At 37.0% G+C, this 18,958-nt stretch overlaps 1 protein-coding gene and 1 long non-coding RNA gene across 2 annotated transcripts; one reads left to right on the top strand and one right to left on the bottom strand.

The window, feature by feature from the left end:
- Positions 1-210: 210 nt before the first annotated feature.
- Positions 211-2,107, bottom strand: LOC148930348 (uncharacterized). Its single transcript, XR_016136369.1, has 4 exons — positions 1,583-2,107; positions 1,431-1,512; positions 1,330-1,344; positions 211-1,241 (listed from the first exon to the last, which is right to left on the bottom strand). It is a non-coding gene; the product is annotated as an uncharacterized LOC148930348 (long non-coding RNA).
- Positions 2,108-10,412: 8,305 nt separating this feature from the next.
- On the top strand, positions 10,413-12,361 carry LOC125212754 (tyrosine decarboxylase-like). The gene has a single exon (XM_048113001.2). The coding sequence runs from the start codon at positions 10,538-10,540 to the stop codon at positions 12,044-12,046; it is 1,509 nt and encodes a 502-aa protein (XP_047968958.1). The 5' UTR covers positions 10,413-10,537; the 3' UTR covers positions 12,047-12,361.
- The last annotated feature ends 6,597 nt before the right edge of the window (positions 12,362-18,958 follow it).

Raw genomic sequence — 18,958 nt, 5'->3', positions numbered from 1 at the left:
AGCGGAATGAAAAATTGCTCTTCTAACAAACTGTCACGACCGTCCTTTCTAGGGTTAATAAATTCGGGTGGACGCAACTAATGGGACTTAAAGAAAGGGAAAAGTACTAGGGTTTCAATAAAGAGTTTGACCAATTAATTAATATTCAAATAATGAGGAAAAATCAAAGTAAAATGCTTAACACATGAGATGGGACACGATCTAGCATAGGTGTACACTAATTCAAGTAAGGTTTGCGGCCCAAAATACGGCATAAACATATTCGCATTTTATTCCCATCAATAAAATAGTTAGGACATTGTCCTTATTTAAAAGAAAGTCCACCTCGAGTGCTTAATCCTTAATTACATTCTTTGCATTGTGATCATGATTCACTTGCGAGATATCACCTTTAACCTTTAAAATGATGCATATATCAACACAGGGAATCATAACAAAATAAGATGCACGCATCCTATGACTTTGATTATTTTTTACAAGAAAGATTATAAATTTTTCTTGATTAGAAACTTAGATATTTCGATAATTCCGGCCGCCTAAGGCGTCGTGGCAAGGTTGACCGGCCGCTCACGTCCACAACCATTTAGCGAAGAGATAACTCAGCTCATAAGAATTTTTAATTAACTCCATAGCCCAAAACAATTACATTTTCTAGCCCAAAGAAATAAAATAAGGTAGCCCAACTCAAATAATTAAGAAATAGAAATTCCCTAGCCCAAAGATTTAACATATAGGCCCAAAAGAAAAGAAGTACTCCCTCAATCCCAAGAAAGATGAGTACTTTTTTGGCGACACAAGATTTTATGCGGTTTTATTTTATGTGTTAAGTAGAGAGAGTAAATTAAGAGAAAAAAATAAAATAGATATAAATGAATTTTTATTTTTAGTAATAGATTATTTTGGGTGAAACAAACTAAAAAAGAAGATGAAAAGTAGAATGGAGCTCTTAGTCCTATTCACAAAATAATACGCGTACACAGCCTCCTCCATTCCCCTTTTCTAAAAAAATAACACTAAAATATTAACAGAATTCAACAAATAAACAAGAAAATGAAAACCATGACCATTACCAGAATTACACACGTACTCCCCTCAACTTCCACTTTAATTTAAACGTCCAGCACTAAAATAGGGATTTAAAGTTTATAAAACAAAAGAATGAATCAAATACCTCAATTCTAAAATCCAAAACCATTGGGCATCGGCTACTCTCCTGTCTCTCTCTCTCTACTGTGTCTCCTCTGCACAGAACACCCAAAATTGCACAAAGAGCAGCACTCAGATGGAAGGTTTCAAGGGCACACAAACCAAATCTATTCACTCTCTCACCTTCTATTTCTGTCACTAAAAGAATCAAAACAAAAATCCCAAACTATTAGATGGATTTCAGATTTTGGATGTGTGAATGCAGTAGTATGATATTGGAATACCTTCAAGAGATGTGATTGCAACTTGTGGATTGAGGATAAAGATTGGAGATGGCGGAGAATGGTGATGGATAACTTCCGGTCACTGTTACAGAATTTCATGAGTCTAGGGTTTATTTTAGGAATTAGAATGATAGGATACGCAAATGAATTACCTTAGTCGGATTGGGAAGAAAAGGGATTGAATGGACGTCTCCTTCTCTGACTCTCTACTCTATTGAATTTTTTTCAATTGTGGAGTTTGTTGTATGTGGTGGCTGAGAGTGATTAGGGCATAGGAGTGATATAGCAGTGTAAGACCATCTCCAACCATACTCCATAAATAAGTTTTGATGTAGAAATCTTCTCCAGCCATACACCAAACTCAAATCCATTTTTGGTGTTTTTTTGAAACAACATCAAATATGGTGTTCCTGCAAAAATTTTGTGAAACAAAAACCCAAAAATGGTGTAAATTTTGAATTTGGTGTAAATGGTTGGAGTAATACTACTTTTTGGTGTGAGCGTATACTCAAAAATGAGTTTGAGTTTAGTGTAAATGGTTGGAGATGGTCTAATGAGTGAATAATTTTGGTGGTGATTTCAATTGATTGTGGTCTAATTTTTGGAAAGGATTTTCCTTGCAGATTGAGGTGAAGAAGGAGCGTGAGACGTGGGAGGGAGAAAGTTTGGTATTTGATTGCTAAAGTAAAGTGGACTTAATTGTTGCATTTGACTGAACTAATTTTGGAATGGGATTTTGCAGATCATGGATAACGCGTGAAAGAGAGGAGGAAGATTTATTTTGGTGCATATTAAGTTGGGAGAGGCTCAAGAAAAGAATTGGGATTTTGGCTAGAGTTAGGATTTAATTAAAATTTGTTTAGGCACAAGACCCTTTGTAATTTATTTAAATGGTGTAGTCCATAATTTATGTTTCATAAGATCGGCTTTGTATTTTTTTTTTCTTTTTCAGATCCAACACGAATTCAGTACAATAAATAATCCTTAAGGAAATGAATTATTAGTATTGGACTTATGATTTCGCCATCGCAATATCCAGCTCATAAAATAAGTTATCAAACATTCGAATAACAATTAAATTCACCCTGCATCAATTATCCAAATAGTCACGTCATATAATCAACGAAGTTGACTCAGTCAACACATAGTTAAAACTCAAACTCAAAACTAGGTCACAACAATATCAAATAACCAAATTTACTCGTCAAATAATCCACGGACTTCACAGCATTAAATGCAAAAAATTTTAGGGTTTGAAAATTAGGGTTTGAAAAGTGATGTGTTACACATTTGATGGGCTCCAAGCACGATAGGCAATTCTCAAAGGCCCGATGCGTTTGTTCTACAAAGAGTGTGTCGTCGATATCATGTGTGCATGTATCATCCTGCATAACAAAACGATTGTTGACAATGAAGGTGAAGGAGTTACAGATTGGGCCAATTAAGATGTTGTTGGATCAAGCCACGCTATGGTTAGCGAACTCGTAAATCAGGGTGTACTTGTTATATTATACACGTGTTTTGGTTTAGAGTCAATTATTTAGTTTCATAATTAGTGGATAAGAGTTGGTTATTTAGTTTCCATAGTTCGTGGATTAGTGGTATAGTTAGTGGCATAATATTGCACGTTTCTCATCAATTAGTTATTGTATATTGTTCTCTATAAATATTTGTAATCCTTTGGCATTAGGCACAGAAGAATAGAAAAGTATATTTTCATTTCCATTAGTTTATCAAATTCTTTTTCTTTAGTTTATCAAGTTATCTAAATTTCCATAATTTAGTCATTTTGTTGGAGTTAGAATCCACTCGAAGGATTCATGTTCGTAACATTGATGCTTTCATTTAGTTCTCATTCTCCATGGCTTTCCCCAATTCTTCCACAACTCCACAGAGTCCACCCCTCAAATTGAAGGACCCCACACCTACGGCAGCTGCAAAGGAGGACGAGAATGATCGCATTGGTTCGAGCCAACAGGCGATCATGAAATTGATGGAGGAAAACTATGTGCATCAGCGTTTCGATCAACTTTCTGCCCTCTTCTGCTCCTCACCATCGTCTCATACACTTACTCCACAAGCAATACATGTACGAGATTGTTTTCCCAATCTTAACCTCGTGGACGAGGTTTGTTTTGATTCGGGAGGGAGTTTTACTCAATAGACGTGTTTGGTTTTGAGTCAGTTATTTAGTTTCATAATTAGTGGATAAGAGTTAATTATATAGTTTCCATAGTCAGTTGATTAGTGGAATAGTTAGTGGCATACTGTTGCATGTTTCTATCAATTAGTTAAATATTATTCTCTATAAATATTTATAATCCTTTGGCATTAGGCACAGAATAATAGAAAAGTATATTTCCATTTCTTTAGTTTATCAAGTTTTCTATTATAATTTAATCATTTTGTTGGAGTTAGAATCTCCTCGAAGGATTCAAGTTCGTAATAGTACTGCATGGCGAGTCTAAGAGGTTCCGCGCATTTATTACTACTCGCAAGGAACAAGCCCATTTTCGACTTCAGAAACGATATGATTGAAGAGATCTGGGCATGTAACCATTGAAGCGCATTTGTATATTTTTATTGTAGAATTTATTTTTTATTTTAGTGAAATATGTTTGATTTTTTTCTATGTTTTCATTTTTTCCAATTTATTTCGTATTTGTTATTTTATACTCCGTCCCATAATAGATGTCACATTTCATTTTTTAGAAAAAAGTCTCTCTCACATTAATATAAATATACTTTCTTCGTCCCATAAAAGATGACACATTTGGGTAATAGCACGGGATTTTAGGAGATGTTATTTTGTGTGTTAAATGGAGAGAGAAAATAGTATATTTATATTAAAGTGAGAGAGAACTTTTACCAAAAAAGAAAATGTGACATCTTTTGTGGGACAAACGAAAAAGGAAAGTGTGACATCTATTATGAGACGGAGGGAACACTATTTTCTCTCACCACCTAGCACACAAAACAACATCTCCAAAAATCTCGTGTCATATCCCAAGTGTGCCATTTATTATTGGACAGAGGGAGTATTTGATAAACATCAACAATTAATATAATTAGAGATAGTGATGCGGAAATTGAGTTAGGCTGAGATGGGTGGACGATGGGCTGAGAGACAAGTTGCTGACGTGGCAGGAAAAAATTGAAGATAGACTGTAAGACGAGTTCTCCTTATTGGTAATTCTCCTAAAAGGTTTATGAGGTTTAATTTGTAACGCCCAGACTTTTCTTTTGATTTTTTAATTTTTCTCGAAAGGGCGTTATTTTGTAAAGACGAATTAAGGCATGTCTATCAATAGGGTTCTCGGTTTATGTTTAATATTTGGAATAACACCAAAATATTTATTATTTTGTTGTGCGAAAGCAAGTTCGTACTAGGGCTGGCAAAACATACCGAAATACCGAAATACCTCATTTACCATACCGAAAATATCGAATTTTCGGTATACCGCACTTTTCGGTACGGTATGATACCTTACCGGTAGATTAAGGTACGGTAAAGGTATGGATTTTGCATATATCGCGGTATACCGCATCATACCGCAATTACGGTATGTACTGCAAAATTACGGTATATACCGTAATTTTGCGGTATATACCGTTAATAAATATATTTTTTTAATATATATATTATTTATAAAATTATAATATTTATATTTTAAAAACTAAAGAAAGATTAGAGGCATAATTCGTAAATCAGTAGCAACCATCATTAATTCATTATTCTGCCCTAATTCTAAATCTCAATTCTTCAATATTTAATATATCAAACAGGTATGATTTGCGGCATACCGCAACACGGTACGGCATACCGAAATATCGGTAAGGTAAAGGTTTTCAAATATTGACATACCGAATTTTCGGTATACCGCAATGCGGTATACCGAAAAATTCGGTAAGGTATAGGTATGGCATTTAGTCATACCGCAATTTGCGGTACAGTATGCGGTATGACATTCTCGGTGCGGTATACCGTACCGTGCCAACCCTAGTTCGTACAATGGAACTATATTCTAAGGTTTTTCGTTGGATTTCAAGAATAATAAATAAATAATTTTGGACCGATCCAATGAAATAATAAGTCAAAGTCCAATTTCAATTACAAGTATTGGGGCTAATGTAAGTATAACAAAATAATTTAGTTTTAGGTCTAGCTAATTAAAATAAAATACTATGTCTTCTGCTCCAATCTTGTAACCAAAATTACATATTATGAGCCCAATGAACAAAAATCATTTTGAGCCTAATCCTATTCTTTCAGCTCCCAGCGCCAATTTCAACGTCAATGTGCTCCAACTCTCTCCATCCGTTACAATGCAAAACAAATTCAGCAGTTAATCCCAATAATGGCCAATTAATCCATCATTAACCCGTAATTGTTAAGGGTGTTTCACTTAACGGTTGACGGCGGGCAATAGACGATCGGTGGTCCGGTTTAGGCTCGACGATCAAGAAGCGGCTGCGCGTGGGACGATTTCTTACCACAATTTCACAATCCATCTCTGCTTCCAAAATTTCTTACCACAATTTCACAATCCGTCTCAAGAATTTTAAAGGGAAATTGAGAGCTAGAACAAAGACATCTTCCAATGAAATCCATCAACTATACGAAGGTATAATTCCCTTTTCTCCTTTGTAATACTCTTAGCTCTGCACAAAATACTTAGCATAGGAATTGACATAGCAGTGTACCAAATCAGTGGCCTTAGAATCACCACCAAACCTTTTGCTAATAAAAATAAATTTCAGAATTTAGAAGCCCCAACGAAACTCAGTTCAGAACCTAAATGTAATCACTTTTGATACCAAGACACATCCTTATGAGTCTGCTAAGCTTACTTAACTCCAGGCCTAGTCTTGACTAGGACAGATGTTGGCAATTCTTTTATATTTAAAATTTAGCATTTTTTTAAAAAGGAGTTTTAAAATTGAATTCCATTTTTCTTTTTATTTGAAAAATAAATATTCAATGGAATTTCTAATACTAATTGATCTTGTTGTGACTTTTTGGTTTAATACGAAACAGTTAATAAATCATTCACAAACAGGTTAAAATTATATACTAAATGAATTGTTACGTAAATTTGTTATAAAGTTAAATTTCTTTCGTATGAAATGATAGTTTATTTGTATATTTCTTTTGAAAATAGAAAACAACCTTATGATGTTATACGCATAATAGTTAGATCATAAAAAATGGATTGGGGAAATAATTGTTGATTCAAACCATCACGGTTGAAATATTCTAAATACTTCAGAAAACAAAGCTCGCAAATTTAACATTGTTTAAATCTTAAAATCAAACAATGTTTCAAATTATGTTATTTCAATTCAATATTAATTCAATTAAGTTAGATTTATTAGTATATTAAATTATATAAAAAAAATTAATTGTAATTCGGTTCCAGTTCTAACCGGAACCGATTTTATAAAAAGATGGAACCGGTATCAGAACCGGAACTGGTTTTTCAGTTCTCGATTCCTCAATTAACCGACCGGTTCCGGTTCTGATTCCGGTTAACCGAGAACCGGGGAACCGTTTAAGCTCCCCTAGATATTATACTTAAATTATTGTTTGTGTTTATTGTTTATAGGTAATAAAAAAATTGATGGGGGCAGGGGCCCCCTAGCCCCAAGTAACCCTTTGCCACTGGGAGTAGGTGAGAGGCCACCGCAGAATCGGAAGAGTGAGGCTAGCGGCGCTAGCTGATGTGAGAGCAAGAGATAGAGGAAGCCTATACTCATGCTAGTGTACACCATGGACTGTGTGCCGTCTTTCAAGTTGGTTGGTGGCTACATTACTGGCACCGGGAAGAGGATATAGTATATGTTCCAGGAAAATGGACTAGCCTGTTGCTTTTTAAAAGTTTTAATATGCTCGGGCCTTTTTAAGTCAAAATCTCGAGCTCATTCATTGTTGGCATGGCAAAACCAGTTTTAAAGAAAAGTATATTTTGGCATGTGACCACTGAGTAAATCAAGTACTCAGCCATGTATATGTTTTAAAAATATGCAGGTAGAGGGATGACGACAATAAGCGGTATTGAGCAGAGATGACGAATATCATTCGTCAATATAGTGCTTGGATGCATCATCTCTCCATACATGATGTCATTCGGTCTTGAAACGCTTTTGCTAAATCGTTAAATTCCAATTATATTTTGCTACGTAAATGTTTGAATAAGCCAGTACTTGATATATCTCCGTTCCACAAGAGTATGCAACTTTGGTTGATACGAGTTTTAATGCACAATTGGTAAGTTATTGTTAATAAGAAGAGAATTTAAAAAATTTGTAAATGCATACTCTTATTGAACGATCTAAAAAGCAAAAAGTGCATACACACTCGTGTTGGACGGACTAAGTATATTTTTTTAAGGTTATCCTAGTATTGTTCAGTTGTACGAATTGCTCAGTCGTGATTGACTAAGCTTTCTATCCGGGCGTAACACTTTTTCTTATTGCAGGTTGATGCGGAATGGAAAAAGTGGTTGCTGTCTTGGGCTTAACTGAGACTGTGTGGCAACAAGCTTCAAATGGGCTTAGGGAGAAGAATTCTTCTTATTAACTCCATCCGTCAGCAAATAGGAATTCTTTTTTTCATTTTAGTTCGCCCGCGAATAAGAGTTCTGGTTCAGTTTTATCATAAATAGTAATAGGGTCCGTGTTTTCACTAACTTATTCCACTCAACATTTCATTTAAAACTAACATATACAGTGGGACTCGTATTCCACTAACTTTTTTCCACCCACTTTTCGCAACATTTTTTAAAACTGATGCACTATTTTTTATCACTATTAATACCTGCAAATATACAGAGTAGGAACAGTATAGCTAGGTCAGTACAGGATATCGAATACGGAAAAAACAAACACAGAAAGTCTATCTTCTACTAAAACTCAATTACTATCTGGAGAACTAAAGGGTTTTTGAGAATTTTGAAAACTAAAAGCAATTGAAAGCAGTAAACAACTGATTGCAAATAAATCACAGAGATGAAATATAGAGATAAGGGAATTCCAGGGATGTGCGTTCACAGTTACTGTTATACAAATTCTAAACTACAATAACCTAGCACGGTTAATACTTTGGTAGGACGAGTCACCTAGCTTATGCTCATGTGATGCAAACTACTAACATTAGGGTTGTCAATCCTAAATATGTAACTCCCAAAAGCTCCTAAAACCCATGAAAAGTCCTTACTCTCAATTAACAGTGCCGTTTTAAGGGAATCTAATTATGGTGTAGACTAAGTGCACCTAACTCGCTAGAATTCTCTCACAATTTTATGAAGCGAGTTATATTAGATCAGCACAGAATGTGTCACTCAAACGTAAAGCGTCAAGATTAATGGAAGAAACAAAGTAGAAACAAAACGGATATTAAATAGCAAAAGGAATTCTATAACCAAAGTCGTTACTAACACATCCCTTGAATCCTATGAATTTATTAAAACATGATGTAATAATTTAAACACATACATTGAAGGGAAAACAATTGGAACATAAAACTAAAGCTAATAAAACCCGTATGTTGAATCCTTGTCGTTTTGATGCTCTTGAATCCTTCTTAAACTCCTTGCGGAATAAAGTACTCTAGCTTTTAATCTCTGGAAAATATGTTGCAAAAAGAGGATCTGTTTTGATTAAGCTTGAGGGCTTATTTATAGGGAAAAATCGCTCTTCATCCTAGAAGAAAAAAATCTGCAAAATATGGTAAGTCTTGGAGAGAAATCTAAGTCAAATCTGATTCGCCGCTTTTCGTGGCGGAACGCCGCACTTCGGCTCGGTCGCCACACAGCAGTCCAGAGTCTCTGACTCATTGGTGGCGGGCCGCCACGCATTCTCCGGCGGTCGCCGGACGAGAATTCGTTTCAAGCACAGAATTTCTGAGACGGACCGCTGCAGACTATAGGTCGGCGGTCACCGGACATGTTTCGGCTCAAATATGCACATTTCTCACAAAACATGTTAAAATATCAAAATGTATAAAATATGCAAATAATGGACATGTAATGCGAGTTTGACATTAAAAAAAGACCAAATAGTGGGCTTAAAACAGTTCAAAATCCGAATGTATCAAAAACTCATGCCGCCAAGAAATGAGAAGTAAACATTCGATTTTACTGTTGTAATAATTGAATGAACAATTACTTAAAGTTCTCTATGATGATTAACCGAGAACGACGGAGAAGGAGCATAAACTGTAGAACGGAAGCGTACCTTGATCCATCTAGAATTGAAACGGTGGAATTGCTTTGCAGCGGCTATGGATCTTCCAAACGATCACAGACATTCTTCGCAATAGTCTGCCGAGAGAATACATAGATATCGAATGATCTTCTGGCGTCTGGGGACCATAACCCTAGCTTATATTTATATTAAATATAAACCCCTTTATTTTCTATTCGGTCCCTCATCAAATAGAAAATCGCATATGGTATCTACACTTATTTCCGTAACAAATAAATACACTTTAGCCCAAACTTTAATCTTTAATAGATCACTTTAATTGAGCAACTGAAAGATAGCCATACATATTAAATTAGTCATGTGAAAGCTCAAATTTCTAACATTTACAAAATCCAGGAATTAGCTAGATTATTGTTATGGTAGAATCGTGACAAACAAACAAGGCCTGAAGATATTTTAATCTGAAAATCTAAAAATGGATTATATTTTATTTCTACGAAATTGATGATTAATTACTAATTATCTATTTTAATCATCACGATTTTTGCTCTATTATCTTAAAGAAAAGACACCACTAATATACATATGGTCTGATCAACAAACGTTTAAATACCTACGTCTTCCATTAAAAATCGACAAACCACATCATCCACTTACAATATTCCTTATATGGATTCACAAAAACAAAGGTTGTTCGAAACAAAAGGCCACGCATACAATACCATCTTCACAACCCCCTATTAAATCGCCAACGAATCCTATTTATTAACTCTTCTTCTTCACAAACTAAAATTACGAAAATAAAATAAAACAACTCTTCTTCTGATAAAAACAAGAAGAAGAAAAAAACTAAAAAAAAACGTGCCTTCCAACCTATCCCGGGCCTTACAGTTTATCCAATCATGGGCAGCCTAAACACCCAAGAGCCCGAAATCAAACCATTTGAGCCCGAAGAGTTCCGAAGGCACGCTCATTTAGTCATCGATTTCATCGTCGATTACTACAAAAACATCGAAAATTACCCGGTCCGGAGCCAGGTCGAGCCCGGTTATCTCTGGAAACGCGTCCCGGATTCCGCCCCCAACGGGCCTGAGCCCATGGAGGACATCCTCCGCGACGTGCGCAACGACATTGTCCCGGGCCTTACGCATTGGCAAAGCCCGAACTTCTTCGGCTACTTCCCGAGCAACATGAGCACGGCCGGATTCCTCGGTGAGATGCTCTGCACCGCCTTCAACACCCCGGGATTCAACTGGATCACCTCCCCTGCCTCTACAGAGCTCGAGAACATCGTGATGGATTGGATCGGGAAAATGCTGCAGCTTCCTCATGAGTTTTTGTTTTCCGGCGGCGGCGGTGGCGTGATTCAGGGGACGACATGCGAGGCGATCCTCTGCACTGTCGTGGCGGCCCGGGATAGGATGTTGCAGAAAATCGGGCTGGAGAATATCACGAAATTGGTTGTTTACGCCTCCGATCAGACGCATTCGGCCTTCCAGAAGGCCTCCCAGATCGCTGGGATCCGGCGTGAGAATTTCCGGGCCGTCGGGACGACGGCCCAAAATGCTTTTTCCATGACACCGGACGGGCTTCGGGCCGCGATCGAGGCCGACGTTAAGGCCGGGCTCGTTCCCCTGTTTTTGTGCCCGACCGTCGGGACCACGTCGTCCACCGCCGTGGACCCGCTCGGCCCGTTGTGTGACGTGGCAAAGGAGTACGGTATGTGGGTCCACGTCGACGCGGCCTATGCCGGGAGCGCGTGCATATGCCCCGAGTTCCGGCACTTCCTCGATGGCGTCGAAAAGACGGACTCTTTTAGTTTCAACCCTCATAAATGGTTCTTCACCACAATGGACTCTTGCTGCCTCTGGGTGAAGGACCCGGGTTCGCTCAACGACGCACTGTCAACGAATCCCGAGTACCTGAAAAACAAGGCCTCAGAGTTGAAGTGCGTCGTTGATTACAAAGACTGGCAAATTTGCCTGAATCGTAGGTTTCGGTCGCTCAAGCTCTGGCTCGTGCTCCGGACCTACGGGGTGTCGAATATGCAGAATTTCCTTCGCCGCCACGTGGGCATGGCGAAGGAATTCGAGTGCTTTGTGAGGAAGGATGCGAGATTCGAGGTGGTGGTGCCTAGAAACTTCTCCACTATAGTTTTTCGCGTTTCGCCCGTGGGGACCTATCCTGACTCGCCACGTGTCTTTGGGGACCAAGGGGCGAATGAGCTGACCGCGAAGCTGCTGGAGTCAGTCAACGAGTCCGGGAAGGTGTTCATGACGCATGCCGTGGTCGGGGGCGTGTATGTGATCCGGGTCGCGGTCGGGGCGACCCTAACCGAGGACCGGCACGTTAACCTAGCGTGGGATGTGGTGCAGGAACACGCGAGTCAGATGCTCTTGACGCTGACCTGAAAGTGTTGGAGTTGTACTCATTAACTAGGGTTTGTTGTTGAATTTAAATTTTTAATTGTGTTTTCTTGAGATGAAGGGAACTACAAATTTGGGATTTCTATTGCAAATCGTGTTGTATCTTTTGTTCTAAATATGTTGTGGGAATTTTGAGTGTTTACTTTTGTCCATTTTCTTGGTCAAATAAAACCTCCTTTTGTAAAAGGGTACATTGCTATATGTTGTGGTGTACGTTGTATTTAATATTTCTCGTAGTGTTATGTAAGAATTACATATGATACAAACTTTGGTTTTCAGTGACATATTTGTATCACATTATCCAGCTTAACTTGAAGATATAGTTTATAGTTATACATTCATTTTGACTTGGTATAAATTTATAAGTAGTGTGAAAAAAAGTGATTGGAAAAAAAGTTAAATGTAGGTGTTAGTTAGGGATTTCTTTTGGAAATAAGATTTAATAAATTGATATATTGAAGGTTAAAGTGGAGGGAGTAAAGTAAGGTCATGTCGCTTTATTAGATTAAATAGTACTAAGATTGAATATGGGATAGACCAAGATTAATTAGACATAGAAAACGTGTTTGGTTGGCCGACAATTTTATAGTAATATAATTTTAAAATATATTTAATTTATAATATTACTTACTATATTTACTTATATGCCCTTCATACCCCTCTATTCTCAATTTAATTTTACAACAACCACCTCTCCACTCAATCGCCGCCTCCGCCGGCACCACAGAAGACGAAGTTTCCAACAACATCCATTTGATCAACACCCCAAGCTTTGATCCTCTCTATCACTGCAACATCCCCCTACGCCCATCTTTCCGTCTTCGTTCGCCACCATACCAGCAAATAGCTGCTTCGACAGCGCAGCGTCGGGCAGCAGCACCACCGCCATCCCCAAATCCTTCACCATATATTCGCAAAAACGAAACCCTAATTAATTCCATCACGTCGTCGCGCCGCTGATTTGATTGGAGAACCCTCACTTATTCCAATCAAATCTCCCCCCCCCCCCCCCCCCCCCCCCGATTTGGTTGGCAATCAAACATGAACTCTGCCACTCCATCACCTGATTGTCCTCTTCGACGAAAATCGCCAATTTTCTAGGCATCGAATTCGATAAAATAGCAGCGTTTGTGTGAGGGCAAAATTTAGGTCTGTGGTTGACGAAGGAGAGAATAAAGGGCAAAAATGGAACTAGAGGTTAATCTTCCCTCATATTATTTTATCGCAGGGGTGAGGCTCCGACACACAGTCGGGAGACTAACCATCCGAGGTAATGTCATGGATTAATTAATCCTCCAATTTTACTTACCGAACATAGGATTAAATTTAACATAGTATTCAGTCGCACCAACCGAACACTGCCTAAGAGAACAAATAAAGTAAGAGAGACGAAGAGAGAGTAAAATATGAGAGGATTAAGTTTTTGCTAAAAAAGGAAATGACTCAACTACCTTAATATATTCCAAAATGAAATACGACTCAACTACAGTCAACTACCTTAGGACGGAGGTAGTATTAATTTTTAAATAAAAAGTGAGTATAATAATTTATAATGGAATGCGAGTATACCGATTTATTAGATTGTAAGACCTAGATACCTTAAATCAAATAAAAAGTAAATGAGATAGGAGTATTAAATTATGGACATCCTAATTTGACAATAAAAACAATATTTCATTGCAACAAAAAGGTGATTCCATCGCTTTGGCAGCCCCTACACTCCGGCCTGACATCATATGGGGGGTTCAATCAGGGTACGCAGTAGCCCTTTAAGAGGGAGACCTTAACCCAGTGGCTGCTTGAAGCCCATCTCCCAAGGCCTAAAACTTGTGTCTGATAGATGGAAGCAACTATACGGCAGTAGTGAGATTCGAACCCAGGCTCATTGTAACAAGATCTTCCCCTCCGTTGACAACTGCGTTACCCATGCGGGTCCATAAAAACACTATTTCATGACTGGGGGAGTAACATGCAGTTTGCAGTACGACATTTTTTCCCAATTTTCCTCATCTCATTTGGTCTTTTACGTACCACTAAACAGCATCGTTTTTTTAATCAACTGTAATTTGATGATTGAAAAAAGTTGTGAATAGTTGTATTAATAATTTACATAAAACAATAATTTCCCCCGTTTTTTTCACCTTTATGGGGATAATACTTAAGAAAACTATGTTTAAAATTCATTTGTACTCCATTTGTTTATCATTAGCAATAAATTAATCCTCTAGATTAGTAAATTTGATAGTTATACTATGCATGTGTGATTCACGGGAAACTAAAGGTTGTGTGATTCATGTGGATATGATGAATCCCTTTGGAAATACAAAAAAAAAATGATCATGGGAAAATCATCATCGTGATTCCGTCGCTACACATCACATGCTCACCATTTCTCTCTTGATTTATGTGATAATATTGATTGGAATTGGGTGATAAGTTGTTGCGGTAGTATTTATTCATGGGATGGTATGCTTTAGGAAAGGATGAATGTTCACAGTCATCTATCGGAATCACGGATTCTAGGCCTAAATATATTTCATCACTTAACCCTCTACTTGGAAACCACTGCATCAAGCATTTACATTGTTATTGTGAGGATTCATCGATGCACACTTGGACTATATTGGTATGACATTGTCTGTTTTAAGCAAATATCTCAAAAAAAAAAAAAAAAAAATTTGGGATATTTGCAAAAAGCCTCATACTAATTAATTGAGTAGGGTTGCACTTATATATTGCTTGCACATTTTCTAATTCTCGGATGTGAGATTATTCGAAATCCAACAGTTATTGTTGCCTTTCCAGTTGACCCAAAATTCTATAGACATACTAACTTATTGGGATGTCAATTGAGTCAGTCTAGCGGGTTATCGATCAACTCTACTAAAGTTGTGGGTTAATCGTGTATGAGTTAGTCGGATTGTGATTTTATCGGCTTAAAATTTTCATCACTAACTTAAACGTTCAGGTTTTAGGGTAGCCGGCTAATCAGGTTGCTACCGATAAAACTAAAATTTGATCAATCCAATACATAATTATGAAAATTAGTCATATACTCATTATGTCCCATAATATGAGTCACTCTAGTTATAGGCACGGGTTTTAAGAAAGTTAGTAAATATGAGATCCACTTTTTTATATTAGTTTTATAATAAAGTCTGAGTGAAGTGAGTTAATGGAATGTGATAGCTACTTACTATTTATGGTAAAAATTGAAATATGACTCTTATTGTGGGACGGACCGGAATTACAAAATGTGACTCTTATTGTGGACAGTGGGAGTAGTATATCAATATGAAAAAATATTTAATTATGATAATTTTGAGATATATGATCAAAATCAAACATGGTTAAATATTAATTTAAGATTTGTATAAATAAAATAAAATATGAACACATTTCAAGAAATTTAAAGCAAATTTTAGAATTCAAAATATTTCTTATAATGAATTTGAATTTTCTAATTTATTTATCGTTATTGATATGTTCGGATTTTGCACTATTTTAAGGCCCTTGATTGGTCTGTTTTCAATGTCTAAATCACAAATCATGTCTTTATTTTACATGTTTTATCCATTTTGGTATTTTGACATGTTTTGTGAAAATTGTGCATATTTGAGCCAAAAAGATAGAAAAAAGTCAAAGATGGAAGTCTGCAGCGTTCAAGACGTCCAGCGGCCCTCTACGTGTGCCACAGCGACCACTACGCCTATAGCGGCATGCTTCGGAGAAAGTTGTGCTAAAAATCTGAAGACGTCCAGCGACCGCTGAGGAGTGCGCAGCGACCGCTCGAGAAGATCCCGAAGCCACTGGACTAATTTGCAGCGACCGCTACTGTAACAGCCCGCTCTCCTAGGGTACAATAAATGCGGCAACTGCTGCCAACCGGACTCGAAGAAATGAACAAGGCTAGGGTTTCATTTAAAGAATTTTGACCAAGAGATTTAAAAGAACTATCAGAGTATTTAAAGCGACAACTTAGCCTAAAAGCTTGAATGAGAAAGAGAAAGGGGTATCATAAATAACGATCAAATTCTCAAGAGTACGACATAATGTTTAAGATAGAATCACAAGAAAAAGTCTAAGGCCTCAAATCGAAGGAAAGATGTAAATATTCAAAAACGACGAACTCTAAGGTGCAGCAGAACTCAGCGGAAAACGACCAAGAGAAAGAATAGCCATGTATGAAGACACAACTACGCTTGAAGTTCATACCATCCATCTTAATTAATTATCATGCTCAACACCCGCCACCGCTCGTCGTCATTCAACCTGCACATAAGGAAAACACATGCAGGGCTGAGTATTTTGAAATACTCAGTGAGCTCGTTGCCAAAACATTTTATAAGTTATGCCACCCTTACCAAGTGAACTCGAGTTTTACAATTTATCAAATAAAATATCATCGAGTATCACAAAATATTTTCATAGATTGGCCAATCAAACAACCCCCCATTTTCTCATCAAAATAACAATCATATCCATGGTGCGACGAAAGTGTGGCCACACTTTTCGCCCATGAGACCGGCCGACTAGCAAGGACGGCTCATGATCCCCTCGTGTACACAGCCTGGTAGGGTTCGCGGCCCGTACTCAGACCCGAATTCGTATAACATATCCAAAACCTTGGCCCAATGGGCGAACTCACAAACTAGGCTTCAGGCACAATATCACAATAAAACAAATATAGGCATGGCATAACAGTTAAACCACCCTTATAACACCAATCAATATTTTGCAAGAAATAAAAGAGTTTAAGAATAAAGCCCACCTCGACTGCTTAGATTTCAAGTAAGTTTCTCTTTTCCTTTATCTGACTTTGCAACCGGGGTTTCACCTTTTAAATCACATAGGTACATACAAATCAAATTCACAATTCAAAACCTAATTCATGCATGTCTCGACGTTTTTCCCTTTTCCCAACAACTTAACTTAATATGACCAAACATAAACATGTTCACTATATATAGTTCGTTCGCATAATAAATCTAGATCTAGCATTAATATATATCGCGCATGAGTATTTCACCAACACACAACACACACACATATTCGACACACACACACACATAACACACTCGCATAACACACACACCACATGCATACATATTTTCTATGTCCTTTTTATCCCACTCTCGCTTAATTAATATGCATGAGGGTTCAAGAGTACCGATTAATCGGTTAGAAAGAAGATGAATCAAGTAGAAGAAGAAGATAATTATAAGAATACCTTTTTTGAGAAAAACGATCGGTAGAAAGTAAGTAAAGACTTGGTTCTTCAAGAATTCTTGGATCAAACTTCAATTTCTTCTCAAGGGATGCAAGATTAATGGAGTAAAGTAGAAGAAGATTGAGAGAGTATGAAGAAGAAGAGAGGGGGACGAAAATATGAGGGGGGGCGAAAATAATGAACTAGGGTTGGGGTCTTGGCTCTTATTTATAGAGTCCAATAAGATCTTTAGAATATTTGGTAAGATTCTACCACAATTAAATAAATAAATATTATGAAGTAGGGATGAAGAATTAACAAAAATAGACTAGGTCACAAGGCATGAAGTTTTCGAAAATTAGGCTATTTAATTAGCCAAGATTTCGTTTGGTATTTTTCCGGAGTAGAATAAAATATCACGGAGCAAAATAAATAAAATAAAAATCTCCGAACTTGAGATTGGTATTAGGCGTGTAGTATGCCTATTTAAATAAGGCATGGGTTTGTTTAATTAAAATAAGATATGGCATAATCTTTTGAGCTATGGAAAGATTTGGTAGAATATTTAAATTCTAGGTATGGAAAGAAATCAAATAAGAAGTCAAATAAAATAACTCCTTTCCTTCTACATGTGATTTTCAAAAATCACAAAATAATAGTAGTGGCTAGTATTTTTGGAAATTTTCTCTAATATTCTCACTCACCCTTAATCAAATAATTCATCTCATAAATTAATTAATCACATATGCCACATCATAATAGTCAACAAATTTGACTTTTCAAACTTCTCAATCAAATAAACTCATGTAATAAATTCACTTATCAAATAATTCACATCTTCCACGGCATCAAAAATAAATTCTAGGGCTCTAAAATTAGGGTTCGGAAATTCGGGGTGTTACATCCTACCACACTTAAAAGAAATTTAGTCCCGAAATTTGGTACCTTTACGGAAAGAGTTCCAGGTATAGTTCCATCATCTTATCCTCAAGCTCCCACGTGGCTTCCTCGGGCCCGTGGTTTCTCCATTGTATCTTCACGAAGGCAGTGGTTTTATTTCTCGAGGTTTGGACCTTTCGATCTAAGATTATCCGGGGTTGCTCCTCGTAGCTCCAGATTCTACCAAAATTATCCAACCTTTTCCTTATATCCATAAGACTCGAATTATCCCCTATATATACCCCCTCAAACCTCTTCTTTAAACACACTCGTACTTTACTTTACACACTTTTTGCCTCACAATTCTAGAGCATAATATTTGAGAATTCTTCGTTGTACAAGAGGTTGAAGACTGATTCAAGTGAAGATCAAGGCTACGAGGATTCTACCTTTGGGTTTTATCGTTTTAGTTCTTATATTTACTTTGTTTTCCCTTCAAACTATGTTTCTAGATTATTCTATCATGTGTAACTAAATTCATAGGATTCTAGGGATGTGTTAGTAACGACTTTGGTTATACAATTCATTTTTCTATTTAATATCCGTTTTGTTTTTACTTCGTTTCTTCCTTAAGTTGTTCCGTAATACTGCATGCTTAAGTAACACATTCGATGCAGATTTAATATAACTTGCTACATAATTGTGAGAGGAGGTTGGCGAATTAGATCCACTTAATAGACACTATAATTAGCTTCCCTTAAAATGACAGTGTTAATTGAGAGTGGAGATTTTCCAAGGGTGTTAGGAGC

The sequence above is a fragment of the Salvia hispanica genome, chromosome 3 (assembly GCF_029641045.1).
Source record: "Salvia hispanica isolate PSC_SH4W2 chromosome 3, Shi_PSC_v1, whole genome shotgun sequence".
Classification (NCBI taxonomy): Eukaryota; Viridiplantae; Streptophyta; class Magnoliopsida; order Lamiales; family Lamiaceae; genus Salvia; species Salvia hispanica.
This window is presented reverse-complemented; position numbering and strand designations above follow the sequence as displayed.

Coding starts and splice junctions, on each gene's coding strand:
- LOC125212754 (XM_048113001.2), top strand. CDS start 10,538: ATGGGCAGCCTAAACACCCAAGAGCCCGAAATCAAACCATTTGAGCCC.